This window comes from Eupeodes corollae, chromosome 2, assembly GCF_945859685.1.
Source record: "Eupeodes corollae chromosome 2, idEupCoro1.1, whole genome shotgun sequence".
NCBI classification, from domain to species: domain Eukaryota; kingdom Metazoa; phylum Arthropoda; class Insecta; order Diptera; family Syrphidae; genus Eupeodes; species Eupeodes corollae.
Genome location: NC_079148.1, coordinates 93,185,963 through 93,207,477, shown reverse-complemented (window position 1 = coordinate 93,207,477; position 21,515 = coordinate 93,185,963). Strand labels below are relative to the sequence as shown.

Sequence of the window (21,515 nt, the reverse complement as noted above, 5' to 3'; positions counted from 1 at the left end):
GGGAAGCACAAAAAAAGTTGCATTCCTATTAAAAATATTCACAATACACTTCGACGTAACATGGCTCGTCCCATGAATGGATTTTACAGCGAAAGGTTTATTTATAGGTACGATACCTTTCAGTGAGCTGAAATTTCGAATGTAATTTTTTGATGCACCTGTGTCTACTAAGAGCTTTACTTCTCTACCTGCCAGGGTGCGACCTACATAGGGCAGGAGAGATTTTCCTCTAAAAAATTAATTTCATCGAATGACTCTTGATTGCAACACACCTTGTCATTACCTGTCTGTTCATCTTCATTTTCCGACAACCCGTTTCCGTAATGGTAATCAAAGATACCATTATCATCATCATACTGTGGCTCTGAATCATAATCGTATGCATAAGCTCGGCTTTCTGCACTAGTTGTAGGCCGACACTTGTTTTGGTGAATGTGATTAACTCTTTGAAACTTTGGTTGTGTTTGTCTGTCAGAATCGCGATGTCTCTTTAGTTGGAAACATTTAGAATTTCGGTTTGGTAGTTGTTGAGATCGTGCTTGATTATTGTTAGAAATTCGGCCCTGGGATGAAGCTTGATTTTGTAATGAAGGTGTTGATATATTGCTTGGATTTTTATAGTGGGAAATAGTCGGATCTACTTCCATTTGAGTTGGTTTCGATTGCAAGTGGCTAGAGGAAGAAGGCTTATAATGAGGAGAATTAAACGAACTATAGTTGTTGGCATTGCTGTATTGTCGTGGTGGGAGGTTAATTGAGCGTTAATTTCTGTTAGAGAAAGAGCTCGCGAACACATATCGCGCCTGATTTGACTCTAACTCTTGTGCTAGGGCGAGAGCTCCTGGCATATCAGTAGGCTGTGATGAAAATAAAATGTCGCACATTGGCTTTCTTAACCCCGAAATAAAAATTCTTAACGCATCTTGGCGATATTTCTGGCTAAGTGAATCAATTAAGCTTGTATTTCCTTGGTGAACCATTATGGTTTTGTTAATAATTAATGTCAATTTCTTTTCTACTTCGTCATAAAATTCTATTATGGATAATCTTCCCTGACGTAAGGTTGACATTTCTTGCTCTATCAAATATACCGGTCTCTTGTCCGCATATGTAAAATCTAATCGGGACATAATTGCTTTAAAATTTAATACAGTATTAAAAGAAGACAAGACTTGATCCGCAGATCCAACGACCTTATTCCTTATAATAGCAACTGCCTGGTAGTGCTTCGAACTTCCCTCAAACCCTTCAAACAATTTATAAGCTGCAAAAGCAGCTTGACGCCATGAAATGTATCTCACCTGTTCCCCTTTGAATTCAGGTAAAGACTTTACGAGGTCTAACGACTCATCACAAGTTTTTCCTGCCTCAATCCCTACTGGTTGATAAACTTCTACGGCTCTTGGTGTTTCTAGCTGCCTAAGTCTCACTGTCAGTTCATCAATTGTATTGTTAAAAGTCTGTCTCGTTTGCTCTGTCGCAGCTTGGACAGCAGCACTTATGATGGCATTCATTTGTTCAGTATTCATTTTGGCACAATTTTTAGAATTCAGATATTCAATAATGTAAACAAAAAAATATTTAGCAATTTGTTATATTATAAGTTATAACTATAGTAAAATTAAAGAAAGGTGGCAAACGAAATTTCAAACCAAAAATGTATTCTTAAACTAAATTATAGGCTAATTTTTAAATATTATGTTAGTTACAAAATAGATAATTTTTATTTTTTTAAATTACAAGTAAATAATTTATAATTATTTTAATTAGTTGTTTAAGTCAATGTATTAATGCTGCTACGCTCTTCTCTTTTTATCTTCTTACGATTGTTTGCTGCACATCAAATTCTCTTCAGGCTTTCGCTGGTAAATTTTGTACGATTCTTTTACTTGTCCAAATTTATGAATCACTCAAAGTTCAGGGTTTTTTTTTTTAATTTTGTTTTTTGTTTTTGTTTTTTTTATATTTTATTTATAGATTTACAAGCACAAATATATGGCTTCTTCATAAAAAAGAACTCAAATCATTTATTCTTTAATAATATTTGTTTCACTTTTTATAATTTATAATTCATTTTTTTTCAGTTTCAGTTTTTTCTTCAGCTTTTGCAATTTTTTATTCACTACAGTTTTGATTTACGTTTCTCAATTTATGCTTTTTTTATTGATTTTATGCAATTTTGCAATTTATTCAATGCAGTTTCGGTTCACGTTTAAGAACTTTAATTTGAAACTAGTCTTTTGGTAGGTTTATTAAGTGTATATATTTTTACTTTAGTGTTCTGGCAGAGTGGGTTTGGGTTGAAAACTGGCCGACTTTATTGCTTAAATTGATCTTTCAAGATGTTTAGCAACGCGACACTAAAAGTTGGGCGCCAAATAAAACTACACGTTTTTAACTTTAAATAAGTTTATTTTTCTACTACTAACAAATTACACAATTAAAACACTTCGATATGAAATGGTCAGCTTACAAGAATCGACTGGGCTTAAAACTATGTGACTGTACCAAACATCGCTTGTTCTTTTTGATTTCAATCAAAGACTTGATAAGATCTCTCTCTTGTTCAGTTAACGGTTTATGCCGTTTTTTTTCATTTACCAAATTTGCATTTATGGAATTGAAATCAAAGCTGTTTCTTTGAGTGAAATCATTGAGAACAAATAGAAATAATGATTGGGGTGACCAGATGTCATAACTTATATTGTGGAGTGATGAAACAAAACTGAATTAGTTTTTATCGGATACTGGGCTCAATTTAAGGCGACCAAAAGGTAGGGACCACCACCCCTGATATACACCGGAAACTATTAAACACGCAGGAGGGAATATAATGGTGTGGGGCTGCTTTTCGTGGTACGGTGTAAGTCATTTATTCCGTTTGAATAAAATACATAGTGATATTTTGGAATTATACCTTTTCTGAGGAATACTTGCCCCTGCATTGGCACTTTCACCAAGACAACAATCCTAAACATACCGCAGGTCTTGTGAAAGATTGGTTTCGAGAGAAACAAGTACCCGTTTGCCATGGTCAAGTCAATCACCTGATCTCAATTCTATTGAGAACTTGAACGCTTAAGCGTTAGTGAGTGGGTCAATATTTCACTAATGAAAATCAATTGTGGGAAGGGGTTCAAAGAGAATGGTATTTCATACCCCAGGAAACATGCCGAAAGTTAATAGAGTCAATGCCGAGGCGACTTTAAAAAGTTTTTTATAATAATGGAGGATACTCAGGTTAATAAAGTAAGTAAAACAAAAATTGTGATATTATACAGAAATTATTGTTAAAAACGATACTATTACTAATTTAGGAAGACGCACCTATTTTTTGTCCAAGTGAAAAAACCTCCATACGTAGTTTTGGGGCTAAGGCTATCAAAGCCTTAAAGTGTGTGTTTTTTTTTTAAATTAATATAAGAGCTTTGAAACTATCAACGTACAATTAATATTTAACATAAAAAAGGAATACAAAATGACATGGACAAAGAAAAAATTGGGTACGTAGAAGATTGCATAAACGTATGTATTTGGGACAGCTAAATTCATTTAAAGTCCAAGAAAATAAAGAAATCACAAATAGCTTAGAACAATTCTGTAGCCTTAAATAAATTTTACAATTGGATCAAAGTGCAGACACAATGAAGTTGATTATTTTTGAAATGAATGGAGAACTTAGTTTTTTTATATGGAGAGGATGGGAAGGATGAGACAGAAGAGATGAAGCAAAGATGACATCTTGAAGAATCCAAGTAAAGGGGTTGTCCTAGCGAGGGAGACAACCATGACAGGGTGGGTCGAGGCGACATTCTGGCGCGTAAATCAAAATATTAGACCGCTAGACCGGAAAATATTCTTTTGTATTTAGCTCTAGGTTCAAGAACCGAGCTAGCCAAAGGGGTATCTTTGCGGCAATGAACCAATGGAAAAATTAGTTGGTTACAAAAGGCAGTTATAAAGGTGAAATTTGTGTGCTCCGCCAAAACAATTGTTTTAAAAAGTTTAAAATAATAATTTTAAAAATATTTAATCTTAAAATAATAGTAAGACACAAAGCCTGTCAGCGCAGTAAAAGATTGGATGAGTCATTTACTTATTTATATGTTAACCGCGAATAAAACTTTAAAAAGATCACCTGTAAACAAAGAATTAAACTCAAAATTTGGAAAAGTCCTGCAAAACCTGTATATCAGGCGTTAGACAAGGTTGTACGATGAGTCCAAGCCTATTGGGTCTAATTACCGAAGGCTTATAGTCGATTTCTTACCTGCTGGTATCGAACACGCGGGAGAATTAATTAAGCACTCTTGTTTGCGGATGATAGTGTGGTTCTCGCGTCATCTCCAGAATCACTACTGATCACTTATGATAAACCGTGTTTTTGAGTAGGTACTGTAAAACATAGAAAAGTCCAAGGTCCTGATTTTGAACAACGGAGGAGGTAGAAACTGCCTTAATGAAAAATGGAACTACAATGGTGAAAAAATAGAGATTGTCAAAGAGTTCAAATACCTTGGAGTGATTTTGACAAAAAATTTAAATATGGAAATGCATCTGAGAGAAAAGCTTACAAGTGCAAAAGCCGCCATCAGCGCATCTTGGAGTAGGTGTTTCTCAAACAAAAATATCGCACACAGTAGTAAGTACACTGTTTTTAAGACAGTAGCAGAATCAATATTGTTCTATGCAGCTCAAGTATAGGGAGCGAAGCAATATGAAGATGTGGCAAAATTGTTATGCTTCTACGTTAAAAGGATCTTCCGGCTGCCACCATGCGCCGAACCATGTTGTTATGTTGGAAACTGGACTGCAGCCACTCTTTGTACGAACATTTCGAATACAGATTGATTATGTGCTCAAAATCATGAATATGGATAATTACCGGTTACCGAAGATAGTGGCACTTCAAACTATTCGAGAGAGGTCAAGATGGTATGCAGAATGGATGAAACTTTCTAGGGAGAGTGACATGGACCCTAACATACATCGATAACTTTGATTACAATCAATGGAAACAATCACATTACCACCTAAGTGGAAAAGTTAATGATATGTTATGGGGAAAATGACTTAATGGGTCTTTGTACAAAACAATTTACAGTCAACTCAATCACAATTTGGAGGCGAAGAACTATTTCCGGGATGAATACAGCGTAGAGAAGATTTCGATGGTGGTAAAGCTGTGTGGTGAACTCTTACATCTTAACTTCATTTCACATAGGGAGGATTCACCAATATTATGCTCCTTATGTAATCTACAAGTGAGAGAAGATCTATTTCACTTCATGGGTAAATGTCCAATTCTTAAAGACATCAGGAGAAATGTTCTTGGAACGGTTTTTTTTTTTAATGAAAATGAAATTGTATCATTGTTCAACTAAGTCGACGTTAAAAAACTGTATATGTACTGCAAACTGGCTCTAAATTATATATAAATATTATATTAAAAAAAAATTTAAATCATTTACATAATTTGTTTATTTACAAGTTATATTTAATAAAAAATAAGTTTCCAATTTATGTTTTGCCAACTAGGCCGATGGCAGCCATGCTTTTTTTGATTTTTGGAACAATGTCAATTATTTAAGACGAGCAATAAACATATGTACGAGTATATCTAATCTAAAAAAATCTGTGGAACAAGAATGCAAAAATAGAGCTGGGCAGGTCATGACGTCATGTGTCTGACTTCAGGACCAAAGATGGACAAAAGTGACAACGAAATGAAGGACCAGAGAACAAGAAAACCAGCAGGACGACTCAATAAAAGATGGAGTCACGTCTAACACGAATTAGTACAGAAGGCTTATGCCAGTAACCAATATTTAAAACTTTTAATTAATTATTTTATTTTAAACTAATTAAAATTTATTTTAAATTTCAAACTTTTAATTTGTGGTAATTTTGAACTTTAACACAAAACAAAAATATATGTATGCAATAAGTGTTAAATTGTTATAATTTTGTACATCTAGCATTTTTGAAAAACATAGAAATTAAAAAGTAAATTAACTAAAATATAATCAAAATTTGAAGCAATACAAGCTTATAATAATAATTTAAAAAATAAGGTTGGCATGCGACCCACACTGATAACTTCCAATCTTGTATGTCGATTTGTCTTGCTTAAAAGTTTGTAGGTTTTCGTGTTGGGTTAAAATAGTTGTCAGTTGACTTATTCTTAACAATTTTAAAATTACCAACAATATCTTTCATATAAAGAAAAGGTTTAGTTTGAAATCAATTTTACCTAATTTGCGTACTATTTTTTATAGATTTTATTTTTTATGAAAAACGGACTGTTGGATTTGTATATAAAAATCACTGAATATCGAAAACAATATTTTCTGTAAAATAAAGTAAGTTTGTAGCCAATATTTTTAATTTTTGAAAAGCTGTTTGAGTCGAAAGTAAATTTTTACCAAGTTTTAGTTTTTTTGTTTTAGAGTTTTATTTTTTGTAAAAAAACCGTCAATTCGATTTTCTTCAAAATTCTATCGAATGTTGAAAACAATATTTCTTATAAGATAAAATTAGTTTGAAGCCAATATTTTATAGTTTTGAAAAGATATTTGAGTCGAAAATCAATTTTTACCAACTTTTGTTAATTTTTTTTTTAGGTATTTAATTTTTTGTACAAAAACTATCAATTCGATTTTTTTCAAAATTTTACTAAATGTTAACAACAATATTTTTTGAAAGATAAAAGTAGTTAAAAGCCAATGTCTACAATTTTTGAAAAGATATTTGAGTCGAAAATCAATTTTTACGAACTTTTATAAATTTTTTTTAAGGTTTTTATTTTTTGTAAAAAAACTGTCAATTCGATTTATCTCAATATCTTTCAGAATGCTTAAAACAATATTTCTTATAAGATAAAATAAGTTTGAAGTCTAACTTTCAAGTTTTTGAAAAGATATTTGAATCCATATTCAATTTTTACCAACTTTTGTTAATTTTTGTTCGGTTTTTAATTTTTTATAAAAAAAACTGTCAATTCGATTTTGTTCAAAATTTTACTGAATGTTCACAACAAGATTTTTTGAAAGATAAAAGTAAATTGAAGCCAATATCTCAAAGTTTTGAAAAGATATTTGAGTCGAAATTCAATTTTTACCAACTTTTACTAATTTTATTTTTTAATGTTTTTATTTTTTGTAAAAAAACTGTCAATTCGATTTTCTTCAAAATTTTACTGAATGTTGAAAACAATATTTCTTATAAGATAAAATAAGTTTGAAGCCTTAATTTTAAGTTTTTGAAAAGATATTTGAATCGATATTTAATTTTTACGAACTTTGAGTAATGTTTTTTTTAGATTTTTATTTTTTATAAAAAAAACTGTCAATTCGATTTTTCTCAAAATTTTATCAGATATCAAAAACATTATTCTCCGTTGCACAAAATTGTTTTGGCGATGAAATCATATGTAAGTCGTTAAATTTAGGAGGTGACAAATTTTTTTTTTTCAGTTTTTTTGATTTAGAAAAAAACCGTTAGATAGATTTTTTTCAAAAAATTTATTTCTTTGAGATCACGTTACAGTTTATTATATAAATTTAAATTCAAGTCTCTAGCGTTTTTGGTTCATAAGATATTTAGGATTAACCAAAATTTTTACCTTTTTTTTAAACTGCTATGGTAAAAAAACCACCCACACAATTTTCTTGAGAGCCCTTTCTGCATCTTTCTGCCTTATTATCTGTATAACAAAATTTATTTGAAGTCGATATCTCTTCTGGTTCCTGAGCTATGGACAACGAAAAAAACATCGCGAACGTACGGACGTACGGACGTACAGACGTACGGACGTACGGACGTACGGACGTACGGATGTACGAACGTACGTACACACGCACGCACATCTTTCTAAAAATCTTTTATTTCGACTCTAGGGACCTTGAAACGTCGAGAAATGTCAAAATTTTCAATTTGACAAATCGGACCCATTACAATAACTTCCTATGGGAAGTTAAAAATAAAAAAAATAAAAAAAAATAAAAAAAGAATAAAAAACATTAACAAAAAGCATTAATAAAAAAAAATTAATAAAAAAGAAAAAAAAGACAACAAAATATGAAAAACAAAAATGTTAGGTTAGATTTGCTGCTATGGTTGTTCTAGTTTTAAGTAGTATATACATAGGTAGAATAGGTAGTTTAAGTTAGCTTTAAGTTTTATTTAAGGACCTAATTTTAAGTAGTTTGTAAGTAAAAATAAAAAGGATATTGATATTAGTTTTTTTTCTCAAATTTTCTAATAAATACAAAAATAAATAAAATTAAAATGAAGTAAAATAGATCTTAGGGCCGAAAGGCATTAGTTTTAAGTGTTATAGGTTAACTTAGAGTGTCCGTATGGGACCATTAAGTTAGTTGTAAGTTATGGATAATTAGGCTAGTTTTATGAATTTTTGTCTAGCTTTAAGATAGGTTTAAGAATGAATTAATAAAAATGAATTTAAAAAAAAAAAAAAAAAGTGTGTTGGACTGTCATGCAAGGGGTCTTGGGTTCAATCCCTGCCTGTGCCATCTGAATTCAAAAAAAAAAAAAAGTTTCCCGGGTACTGCCTCTTGCGAGGAATTGACAAATCCTTCAAGAGTAACTCTTGTCATGAAAAAGTGCTTTCTCAAACTAGCCGTTCGGATTCGGCCTAAAATTGTAGGTTCCTTCCATTCCTGACAACAGTACTCGCACACAGGAATAGTTGAGAGTTACTGGCCCTAGTTCTCAACGGACTGTTGCCCCATTTGATTTGATTTTTTTTGAATATCAAAAACAATATTTTCTGTAAAATAAAAAGTTTGAAAACAATATTTTTAATTTATGAAAAGCTTTTTTATTCGAATTTAAATTTTTACCAAGTTTTATTATAGTTTTTTCGATAGGTTGTTTTGTAAGAAAACTGTCAGTTAGATTTTTCTCAAAACTTTACTGAATGTTGACAATAATATTTTTTAAAAGGTATGAGTAGTGTAAGGCCAATATCTCTAATTTTTGAAAAGATATTTGAGTCCAAAATTAATTTTTCTCAACTTTTATTAACTTTTTTGTTTGGGTTTTTATTTTTTTGTAAAAAAAACTGTCAATGCGATTTTTCTCGAAATTTTTCCGAATATTGAAAACAAATTTCTTATAAGTTAAAATAAGCTGGAGGCCATAGTCTCAAGTTTTTGAAAAGATATTTTAGTTGAAATTCAATTTTTAATAACTTTGATTTATGTTTTTTTATGTTTTTTTTTTGTTATAAAAAAATTGTCAATTTGATTTCTCTAAAAATTTTACCAGATGTCAAAACCATTATTATGCGTTGCACAAAATTGCTTTAGATATAAAATCATTTTTTATTCGTAAAACTTTCAATTTGACACATTTTTTGGAATTATAAAAAAAACGTTAATTGGATTTTTTTTTCAAAAACATGTTGGTTTGAGAGATATTTAGGGTTAACCAAAATGTTAACCTTTTTTTTAAACTGCTATGATAAAAAAAAATAATTTGCAATAGAAGTTGCAAGAACAGATTGTTTCTATTATTTTGTATATTACTGTATACATCTATAGGTGTCCTATATAAAGCCATGAAAACAATTGAAATAGCTCGCCTATAAGTTAGTTTTAAACTAGAAAAAAAATTGTTTTCGATTTCAAAAATTGCCAGTTTCACAGTATCATTAATTTCGAAAACTTGTATGCCTGTATATAATATAGTATTAAATATCCAACAAATGGTGCTTATAAAATGTTAAATTTTGAGAACAATATATAATTTCTTATCCAAACGTACATAGTTGTTTTTCGTTTTTTTTTAAAATGGAATAAACAATCGCAGAGGCAACTCTAAAGAACGGTAACTTTTGAATTCAATTATAAAATAACCAAACAGACTGATACCTGAAGGCCAATTAGTTCTTTATTCAATTTGTTAAAATGTTTGTAAAATAGTTGAAAACACAAAACAAACCCAAAACAGTCGCCTGTTGCGAGTTTTGAGGTTTCACTTTGGTTAAGTACAAAAAAACAAAGAAAATTTCTCTCTGTTTCTTATCATCCAAAGTTTCCTGATTCCTTAAATAATGCAAATAAATCATTTATTATGTATTATTTTTGTGATAAAGTGCGTGTTGAAGTTCACAGATAATACTTTTTTAATGCCCTTCAAAAATAATACACGTATCCACTTTAATAAGAGCATTGTTGCAAACTTATCGTGGTCATTTGCATTTTATATTACTCATACGCCACCGTGTACACCAGTAATCAAATCCGTACACACCCATTTGCCTTCATAGACAAGAACAAGAACAAATTTTAAAACGCATGTCGTCACAAACCTTAAAAAAAGGAAACAACTTCCAAACAACAACAACAACAACGAAAGCATTTTTATTTTTTGAGGAACAAAAAGAAGGACAGATCCGAGAGTTTTTCGAGGACACTCTATCGATAGCTTACTGTTTCCGGAAGTTCCAAGGTTGTCGAGCCCACACACCCACCATCAAAACTGCATGCAACAACGTCCATTCAAAACCAACGCACGACGACCGACGTCAACCTAATGGGATACTGACAGACGCGACACTTCTTACTAAAGGGCCATCATATCCAATTCACCTATCCTTGTTGCCTGTTGCCACTTGAGACAAAAAGAATGGCATAACGCCACGTTCCGTATTTTTGCAATTAATAAGCACAAGGAGAAAAAATGTTCACAATTCAGAGGTAAATACTTAGAAGGACGTTAATATGTTCCAACTATTTTGATACGAAAAAGGGAACACCAACTCTATGGGGGGAGAAGGTCGAAAATATGTAATATCATTTTTTGAATTTTATATTTACTTTGCTCTTAGCGCCAGCTGTCTATCGCTCGGGCACACAAACTTGTGCTCATTTTGGTTGCGATTCTGGAAATCCATGTTTTCTCTTTGTTTTCAAGATGATGAAAAGATTTTACTGTCACAATGAATTTAATTATGTACTTGTTAAAAAAAGATATAATCGAACACCACACCAATATCGAATCGAAAGGGTGCACTTTGTTTGTTGTTGTTTTTTTTTCTAGATTGATAAAACCAATAATAACTTTTTCCCGATTAATTTGGTTAAAATAAAATACATATACTTTTTGTATCCTCTGTTGAAATTCCACGGAACACAAATTTCACTTTTATTCTTTTGGAGGGTATTCTTATTTGCGAGAGGGTGGCTTAGGATGCCATGCTATTCACTTGTGCTGTTCGACGCCTGTTGCACGACTGAAGACTGAAGTATTGAAAGAAACCATTGAGTTGAGGCCATTGGGGGTTTGTGCTTTGTGTGTGGACGGGGAATTGGGTTTCATACTTAGGGTTCGGCTTTGACTACTATGTTTGCCTAAGTGTTTAAACAGAAGTTACTTTTAGACTATTTTTAGAACTTCCATTGATATTTTTTTTTCATAAGCCGGCCATTAACACTTACTCTTGACATAGAATTGGTCTTGTTGATAAAAGTTCATTTTACATAAATTTGTAGGCCCAATTAAATTACACTCAAATAAAACGGAAATCTGTTTGTTTGATTTCGCGACAAAGTTAGGTTTATAATGTAAGAAATTTGAAAAAAATGGTACAATTTCGCCTTTAAATTACACTTAGTTTTAAAAGTTATTACAAACAGTATACTTTTAAAATATAAAGCCCTATATGTGCCATCTAAAGTCTGTTTTACGGTTACTGAAGAAATTCTTGTCATGAAAAGTGCTTTCTCAAATTAGGAGTTTGGATTCGGCTAAAAACTTCATCAATGAAAGCAATATTTACATTTTACACATCTAAAGTCTGTTTTACGGTAACTGCCTCTTTCAAGAAATTAACAATTCCTCTAGGAGTAATTTTTGTCATAAGAAGTGCTTTCTCAAATTAGGCGTTTGAAATCGGCTTAAAACTATAGGTCCCGTAGATCCCTGACAAAATTATTCAAATATAACCCTTTTTGTTGGAAGCTTACAATAATTTGTCAGTATGTGTTCCACAACATCCAGTAGTTCATAGGGATCTATTAATTTCAAAAAATCTATGAAATGTAGCAAAGTAATTTCGTAGAATAAAGATAAGGTTGTTTAAGAACTCGTGGTTCTCGACTAAAGTGTGACTTATCAATTTTACTTTATTAAGCAAATAAGCTTCAAAGTATCAATCAAGTAGAAAGGCAAGCAATCGCTTCTTGAATTGTCTCTCAAAAGTCTAGCCTTTCAGCAAAAATAATAAATGAAAGAACCAAATTATTAAACTTTCCGAACCCTATTCGATTTTGTTTTTTTTTTTGAAGAAGTTAAATGATGTCTGTATGTATTTAGTACTGCGAGATAAAGAGATAATGGTTTGTCGTCAGAGAATCATGAACACAAATACTTATTCAAAAAATTGGGGATGGTTTGGTTGAAGTAGGTTGAGATATTACTAGTATAGGAGAAGAATAGGAATAGGACTCTAAACAAAAGTTACAAGAGCCATAAGCTAAGCACTCACTGAATTGGATATCGGAGACAGGGTAATAAATTGACACAGCAGGGGGTGGCTGTGGCTACTACACGATAAGTTTCTGAGAGAATCATATTTAAGGGATGAATATCGAACAATATAAACTTCATACAAGGCAGTTACTCTGGTGTAAAGAGTTGGGGCAGGGGTGAATTATTGCTTTTTAAATTTCGCGTTGCCATTGATAGAAGTTTTGATATAAAGAAATTTATAAAAATGTATATGCATAAAATGTTTCTATACATGTTGATCGCCTTAAAATGTATTTGACTATAACTAAAACATCATCGGCTCTTCAATAAATTTGAAATATTTTCTGAATTATTTATTAAAAATTCAATCCGAAAATTATTTATTTAGCTTAATACAAGATACAACTTAACTTAACTTAACACTTACTTAACAATTTTTTTTATTTAGCCCTTATCACTATTTTAGGCAGAATGAATTTTAAGGGCAATTTGTTTATCTAGTTGTAATTCAAATTGTATGACCACAATTTTGTATGCATGTTTAAATGTAAAATTTACTGTTATTTACTTTACAATAACTTTTTCCCGCTACAAAACGCTTAGAGGGTTAATAAAATTTTACTTTAACTGGGTGATCTCTGGTTAGTGTGATAGCCTTGTAACTGACTCAGAATAATTTCCATAGAAATACAAAAAAAGAGGCTGGGATGCGACCCACACTGATAACTTCCCATCCCGTCTGTCGATTTGTCTTGGTTAAAAGTTTGTCTATATGTATTTTTACCAAATTTGCGCACTATTTTTTGTAGATTTTATTTTTTATGAAAAAAACAGACTGTTGGATTTTTACATAAAAATTACTGAATATTGAAAACAATATTTTCTCTGAAATAAAATAAGTTTGAAGCCAATATTTTTAATTTTTGAAAAGCTATTTGAGCCGAAAGTAAATTTTTACCAAATTTTAGTAGGTATAGTTTTTTTTAGAGTTTTAGTTTTTGTAAAAAAAACTGTCAATTCGAATTTTTTAAAAATTTTACCAAATGTTGAAAACAATATTTCTTATAAGATAAAATTAGTTTAAAGCCAATATTTAAAATTTTTGAAGCGATATTTGAGTCGAAAATCAAGTTTTACCAACTTTTATACATTTTTTTTCAGGTTTTTATTTTTTGTAAAAAAAACTGTCTATTCGATTTTTCTCAAAATTTGTCCTATTGTTGAAAACAATATTTCTTATAAGAAAAAATTAGTAAGAAGCTATTATCTCAAAGCTTTTAAAAGATATTTGAGTGGAAAATCATTTTTTACGAACTTTTGTTAATTTTTTTTTCGGTTTTTATTTTTTGTACAAAAACTGTCGAATCGATTTTTTTCAAACTTTAACTGAATGTTGACAACAAGATGTTTTGAAAGATAAAAGTAAATTAAAGCCAATATCTCAAAGTTTTGAAAAGATATTTGAGTCGAAAATCAATTTTTACCAACTTTTATTAATTTTTTTTTAGATTTTTATTTTTTATAAAAAAATTGTCAATTAGATTTTTCTCGAAATTTTATCAGATATCAAAAACATTATTATTCGTTGCATAAAATCATTTTGGAGATGAAATCATATTTCAGTCGTAAAATTTAGGAGGTGACAAATTTTTTTTTTCAGTTTTATTGATTTATAAAAAAAACCGTTATATTGACTTTTTTCAAAAAATATACTTGTTTGGTATCACGTTACAATATATTATATAAAATTTAATTCAAGTCTCTAGCGTTTTTGGTTCGGAAGATATTAAGGGTTAACCAAAATTTTCACCTTTTTTTCAAACTGCTATGGTAAAAAAACCACCCACGCAATTTTCTTGAGAGCCCTTTCTGCATCTTTCTGCCTTATTATCTGCATAAAAAAATGTATTTGAAATCGATATCTATTCTGGTTCTTGAGCTATGGACGACGAAAAAAACGTCGCGAACGTACGGACGTACGGACGTACAGACGTACGGACGTACGGACGTACGAACGTACGTACACACGCACGCACAGACATCTTTCTAAAAATCTTTTATTTAGACTCTAGGGACCTTGAAACGTCAAGAAATGTCAAAATTTTCAATTTGACAAATCGGACCCATTACAATAACTTCCTATGGGAAGTTAATAACTCCAGTAGGAATATCATGCAAGAGGTCTTGGGTTTTGTTCCTGCCTGTACCACCTTCAAAAATGTTCACAGGTATTACCTCTTGCTTTGACAAATCCTCCAAGAGTAATTCTCGCTTTCTCAAACTACTCTTAAGGATTTGGCATAAAATCTGTAGGTCCTTTCCATCAATCTGACATTACTCAGACACTGGAATGGTTAAGAGTTATAAGTCAACTATAGGCCCTGGGGCCTGATTATGAGGTCGTATTTCCTTATTAACGAATTAGCAGCGAAGCGAAATGATTCTTCCCATATTCCAGTGATTTGAAACTTTTTGTTTTACTTTTTCTTGCTATATTCCAGTGTTTTGACAGCTTTAAACAAATTTCGTTTTCATGTGATTGGATTTGTGAAATTTGCGGTGAGTCATTCAAAATTTTATATTTTATTGTGGATTGTAGATAAATTTTAAGAAAATTAAAATAAAGCTAACCACATTTTTATATAAATACAAACCATACAAAATCCACGAAATCGACAGTGGGCAGCTTCAGGCGACATAAGGGACTTGAAAGTAAGGCAAGTTTCTAATATCTGATTGGCCAGCTGCCAAAAAAATGCCATCCAATTAAGGCAACTTTATTGGAAAGTTGTCTGGAAAGCAATACAAGAAAAATCTCCCTAACTATCAAGTTAAGACAACTTATTTCAAAATGACAACTGATAATGTTCTTTCATTCATGTGAAAGCTGAGCTTTACTACTCTATAATGTATTTATTTTTTGTACAGTTCCATCAAATGTTTTCTGTTTCAATCGGGTTCCTTCTCAATTTAAAAAAGAAATAAGTATTATTTCTTTACAATACAAAAGACAAATCGTAATCGACTTGTAGCTTGAATGAGACAGCTTGTTTTTAGACAATAATGTGTTTGATAGTTCTTGTACTATGAACTTATAGTACAAATTTGTGAAGTAAAGCTCTGAATTTGAAATTCATGACAATTGGAAAACTAACTAGTTGCCTTGGTCAAAATTTACGTTCAAAGAATGAAGTTGACTGCAAATGTAGTCCCTTATGTTGTCTGAACCTGCCCAGTGAATAATAATAAACACTCTTTCGCCTGTGAATCCGCCAAAAAAAAGTTGTCGGATTTCAACTCGCCAACAAACATTATGACATTTCAAATTCGCCTTCGAATTCGTTAATTGGTCGAATTCAAAACGAAGAAGGCGTAAGCAGTAATTGAAAAATGGCAAACTCGCTGGAAAACCATTTGCCGCGAAACCCATAATCGGGCCCCTAGTTCTTAACTAGCCAATTATTAAATTTGATATCAAAGTTGGAATATTGGAAGATTAAAACATGATGTCAGTGGAGCGGTTTTGAGTATTGCGACGGAAGCGGAGAAGATGGGTTTAGTGGGCAATGAGGGCAAAACCAAGTACAATGCTGTTACCATGGACAGCTATAACTTTGAGGTAGTTTGAGGACCTTGTCTACCTAAGCACCGCTATAAATTCAGAAAACGATAACAGCACTGAAATCAAACGAAGAATAACTCTTGCAAATCGCTGCTTCTTTGGACTTAGAAGGTAATTGAGTAGTAAAGTCCTCTCTCGAGCAACTATAATCACCCTGTTCACCAAACAAACTGTTTAGTTGGCTTGGTGTGAGCACTTTCAGCCCAACCCGACTAAACTATCGGCCGATAAAAAGTCTGCAGTCAGTGGGGGCCCTTAAAGTCCAACGACTTAGATGGTTGGTTCATGTAGAGCGAATGTACATCAACAGTCCGGAAGGCCTTCAAATCAAATCCCGAGAGACGGCACAGTAGAGGAAGACCGTTGCTCAGGTGGCGCACGCAGGTGGGTGAAGACCTCAACCAACTTGGCGTTCGAAACCGGAGAAAGCTAGCTAGGCACCGAGCTGGCTGAAGACGCATATTGGTTGAGGGCCAGGTCCGCCCGGACTGTAGGGCAACCTTAATTAATTAAAAATTAATCAAAGTTATTTGACAACTTATTGGCGTCCAATTTATCTTGCTATTTTTGTTCAGGTTTGTTAAACTTTTAACGATTTTTTCCGACATTCTATTATTCATTTAAATAAACCCTCCAATTTTCGATTTGCATTTGTAATTTTTCATCTTTCCTCGAAACATTATTCTTTACCTTATACATTATGTACGTTTTTTAGGTTTTGAAGTGTTCAAAATAGGAAATGTTTAACTCAGTGTGCGAATTGGTCAAATTTGATTAATGTAGCAGTTTGTTTTGAATTAAAAAAATGTTTTGATATTTTTTCAACAGCCTAAATTTGTTTTGAAGGTTTTTATACGACGACGGGGCATAGACTGTAGAAGTTTTTGTCATTTAATTACCGGAATGTCGTTCTGTTGCTTTTGTTTTTTAAGCCATAGTTTGTGTATACTGTATATACAGTGTTGTTGTATTGATCATGAAATCATAATTTTGTTCTTGTTGCCTATAGCCACTCTTGTTGTTAATTATTTTACTAAATCTGAAAGTAGTTAGCAACAATGCAAGAAAGAAATAGCAAACAATTATCTCCAACTCGTTTTACCGTTGGCCAAAACTAAAGCATGACATCAGAAGATAAAAAACACCGTTGCTTTTAATCAATCTGGACATTTGAAACGTAACAATCAGAACTTGCAAAAAGTTTAATATTAATAAATCAGTGATGTCTCGCTTAATCAAATCATTTAACAAGAATAACACCGTGAAAACTATCCACAGAGGTGGTAGGGCAAGGGCAAAAACGCTCAGAGAAGATAAACTGCTTGTCCTAGCAATAAAAAAAAACCTATCATCTATCATTGGAAGTGAGCAAAAGAACGATTCACCGGAGAGCGGTGGATAGTGGTTTGAAATCGTTCAAAATAGTGAAAAAAACCTTTTATTTCACTCAAAAATAAGAAGGCGAGATTTAAATTTGCCAAAGAGCATTTAAACTGGACAAGTTTTATTTTCTGACGAATCCAAATTTATTTTAAGGGTTCAGATGGTGTGCAACGTGTTCGTCGTCCAATTAACTCTGGACAGGGAGTAGGTCCTATTCATAAAATAGATGGGATAATGTATCGCTTTGTATACAAAGACATTTTGGAAATGCTCCCCAACGCAGAAAAGAATGTTCCTCTTAAATTGACTTTCCAGCACAACGACGATCCAAAACACACCCCCAAGGTTGTAAAGTTGAGTTGATGGAATGGCCAGGACAGTCTCCGGATCTCAACTCCATAGAGAATCTATGGGAGATTGTAGATCGGAGAATTGTACGCGAAAGCTGTAAAACTCCAAATGACCTCTTTGCACAAGTCAAAGAGACTTGGAATAGTATCCTTAGCACTATTATCAGGAATCTTACTGAGAGTATGCCTAGAAGATGCAGAGCAGTGATCGAAAATAACGGTTTCTCCACAAAATATGGATTAAAAATCAAGTTCTTGAGTAGATTATTTTATTTGTAAATAAAGTTGCTTTTGTTTTGGTAAGACAGAAAAGACATTTTTTATTGTAATTTTTTAAGGAGTAAAATATTTATTTTTTGTTTCTATAATTTTGATTTTTAAAGTTCAAACATTTTTGTAAACTATTAGCGAATTGAAATATATGCATCTTTATGCATTTAAATTACAAAGATTTTTTTTATTAAAAAAGAATCTTTAGTTTTGGCCAACACTGTACATATGTACATACATAGTTGGGAACCATGGTGGCTAATGATCCGCTCACCAATTCTCAATCGATAATTCGATGATATTTCGAAATTCAATGCTGGCGAAGCCCACTTACCAAACAATGAGGCAACTGTATCATTGTTTCGCGGTTTTTTGTTTTAATATAAAGGAAGTGAAACTCTTTTCCTTGAGGACGCTAATATTTTTCCTGCAGCCTGACCCAAAAAGGAGGTTATTTTTTGTCACCATTCCATAAAATGTAGCGAAACATACTCGTAGTTAGCCTTCTCAAAGCAATTCCCTATCATTTTGAAGACAGCTGTGTATTTAAAATCACAATCTCAATCTAAGAAAATTCTTCCTTAAAGCTTACCCGTTAAGAATTACTGCTGGCAAAAGTAATAATAGTTAATTTAATCAAAGATTTGTACTACACTATGGATTTAATTCATTTGTTTAACTATTGAAATTGTTTATTTTGTCTTTGGTGTTTTTTTTTTTCTTCTCAAAGATAAAGTTAATCCACATCTAAATATTCTATAAAATCTTATTAAATTCATATTTCATAACTTTAATTGTCTTACACACATATTTTAAATTTTTTTTTTATAAAAGCTTGATCAAGAATCAGAACATGCATTCAAATAATTTATTATTCAAAACAAAAACACAATGACATTAAATAATAATTATTTAAAAGAAAAAATAAAGAAACAAAACAAAACGGAAAATACAAATTAAATTAATAATGTACATTTATTTGTAAACTAGTCCAGCGGTTGAGGATTTGTAAGGGCGCTTAATCTCTAGCGACCTTTTTAACGACTTTCTTCCCTTTTTTATGAATACGCTTATGGTAATTCTGCGCCAGAGAATTCACGATCGACATAACAAAATAGCATACCATGCAAATTACAAATGTCTCAAAGACCTTTGAGAGTAAATTGCCGGATTCCTTGATTCCGGCATTCTTTTGGCGATGCAGGCGATGTTTTTGATTTTGTAGAAATCCTTTGAATGGCTCTTGAAGTTTCTTTCCGAATATCGGAATGATTTGTAGCATATCGACTGCACGTTCGATAAGTGACTCATTGAATGCAATTATGACAAATACTTTCTGGATGTGCATCTTTATAATGGCTTTTCCAATAAGAGTTGCACCAAAGAATGTCCAAAATGGGACAAGGAAATGACCGCATGTAATACCAGCTAAATCGAACAAAGGATTTGGAATCTGTAAAGAAAAATTTAAATTAATCATCTTTAGTTGCTCATTATTATTCTTATATTTTGTAACATACGCTAGCACAAGCTAAAATGCCCAAAAATCCGATTTTTTCAACAACACGTTCCATAAGCAACTTTCCTCTATCAACAAATCCAAGGTCTTTTTGGCCTTTTTTTGCTTTTAGCTCTTCAAAGGCGGCAATATCTTCGGCATCTTCAGGGTCATAGCCAGACAAACGAGCCGCCTTAGCCATGAAATATGGTGGTAATTCTCCAAGCGCTGTGCCTGCCCCCCACAAGAATGCTTCTAATCGAACTTTTCGCATAATATTCCACAAATTAGGTGGTTGTGATAAATTCGGCACTTCCGGGCATATAATACTGTAAGTAGATAACGTTAATACCATAACTAATTTATATTTATAAAATAAAATCCGAAAAGGTGGGTTAAAATAAGTGTAATCTTTAAAATGCCATGAATTCAGAGCGGCAAAGCCGATTTGGCTTTTTTCAGTTGTTTTTATGCGCAAGTATTTTTAAATTTTGAGCAGATAGTTAGAATCGAAGTTTGGAAAATTATTATTTTGTTTGTGTGACAGAAAAATACGTAGTTTTATCCGCCAGTGAAATTGATGTACACTATCGGTCAAAAGTTTTAACCCCTAAACTGAAGTTTTAGGAAAAAAGTGAATGATAGAAAAATATAAACTAGTTTTGTACTAAACATAAATTGTTTATTTGAAAAACCAATAAAAGCTCTAAATTGAGTTTTCATCAAAAACCCCTCCTTTAAATTCAATAATTTTTTTTACAATTTTGGCCAATCTTCTTACAAGGTTTTGTATTTTTTTCTTGTGGAATATTATTCCAGCAATTTTGTAGAGTTTCCCAAAGAGCAGATTCCGATGTTATGTGGTGATTCCTGATATTTCTGTCAAGCTCTTCCCATAAGAGCTGAATGGGCTTAATATCTAGAGACTGCGGTGGCCATACCATTACTTTTACAATTTCCTCATCTTCTTTTTGTTTCAGATATCCCCGGCAAAGTTTTGAAGTGTGTTTCGGGTCATTGTCTTGCTGGAATACAAAACCTTCACAAATTAATCGGAGTCCAGATACCAAAAAGTGGTCTTCCAATATCGTTTTATAGACTTCTTTATGCATTCTTCCGATCACTTGTGTTAGATCTCCTACTCTATCGAAGGAAAAACATCCCCACACCATTACTGAACCGCCATCATGCTTTACAGTTGGGACCAAACAGGCTGGTACCATCTTCTGTTCAGCACTGCGCCTGGCGTACACTCTTCGATTTAAGTCAAATATCTCAAACTTGGACTCTTTGTTCCATAAGACTCTGTTGAAGTCTTCATCTGTCCCATTTCAACCGTTTGTTCTTGTTTTGGGGTCGTAGAAGTGGTTTCCGCACTGCAACGCCCCAAAAATTCCAGCACTTACGTCCCTTCTTTCCAAGGTCATGGAAACACTGATTAATTATCAGCTCAAGAAATATCTCGAAGATCGAAAGCTTCTTAATGACCGATAATACGGCTTTCGTAGCAATAGGTCCACTGGTGATCTCATGGTTCATCTCACCGAACAGTAGAACAAATCTTTACATAGTTTTGGAGAAAGTAAGATTATTGCACTTGATATTTCAAAAGCTTTTGATAGGGTTTGGCATCAGGCTCTCTTATCGAAAATGCGTGCTTTCGGTTTTCATGAATCTCTCCTTTATTGGATTAGTAATTACCTTTCAAATAGTTCAATAGAAGTTGTATCCGATGGATTCAAGTCTGAAAACTACAAAATAAATGCTGGTGTGCCCCAGGGCTCTGTTCTATCTCCAACACTCTTTCTCATTTTTATTAATGATCTCCTGTCTGCAACATCCAATCCAATACATTGTTTCGCTGACGATAGTACTCTTAGCTTTTCATATTCGT

At 32.2% G+C, this 21,515-nt stretch overlaps 2 protein-coding genes across 11 annotated transcripts in view; both read right to left on the bottom strand.

Moving 5' to 3' along the window:
• LOC129947576 (rabphilin-3A) overlaps positions 1-11,246 on the bottom strand; it is a 61,400-nt gene extending 50,154 nt beyond the window's left edge. The window contains exon 1 of one of the 2 annotated variants that reach the window (XM_056058194.1): positions 10,845-11,246. In XM_056058194.1, coding sequence (XP_055914169.1) covers positions 10,845-10,921 — 77 coding nt within the window. In that variant the 5' untranslated portion in view covers positions 10,922-11,246. Of the gene's footprint in view, positions 1-10,457; positions 10,789-10,844 lie in introns of those variants that run through there. The other variant, XM_056058195.1, reaches the window with a different exon arrangement.
• Positions 11,247-18,962: 7,716 nt separating this feature from the next.
• Positions 18,963-21,515, bottom strand: part of LOC129944464 (vacuole membrane protein 1-like) — a 33,896-nt gene continuing 31,343 nt past the window's right edge. For all 9 annotated transcript variants that reach the window (XM_056053895.1, XM_056053896.1, XM_056053897.1 and 6 more), the window contains 2 exons: positions 19,644-19,950; positions 18,963-19,576 (listed from right to left, as the gene is read on the bottom strand). In XM_056053895.1, coding sequence (XP_055909870.1) covers positions 19,142-19,576; positions 19,644-19,950 — 742 coding nt within the window. In that variant the 3' untranslated portion in view covers positions 18,963-19,141. The remainder of the gene's footprint in view (positions 19,577-19,643; positions 19,951-21,515) is intronic.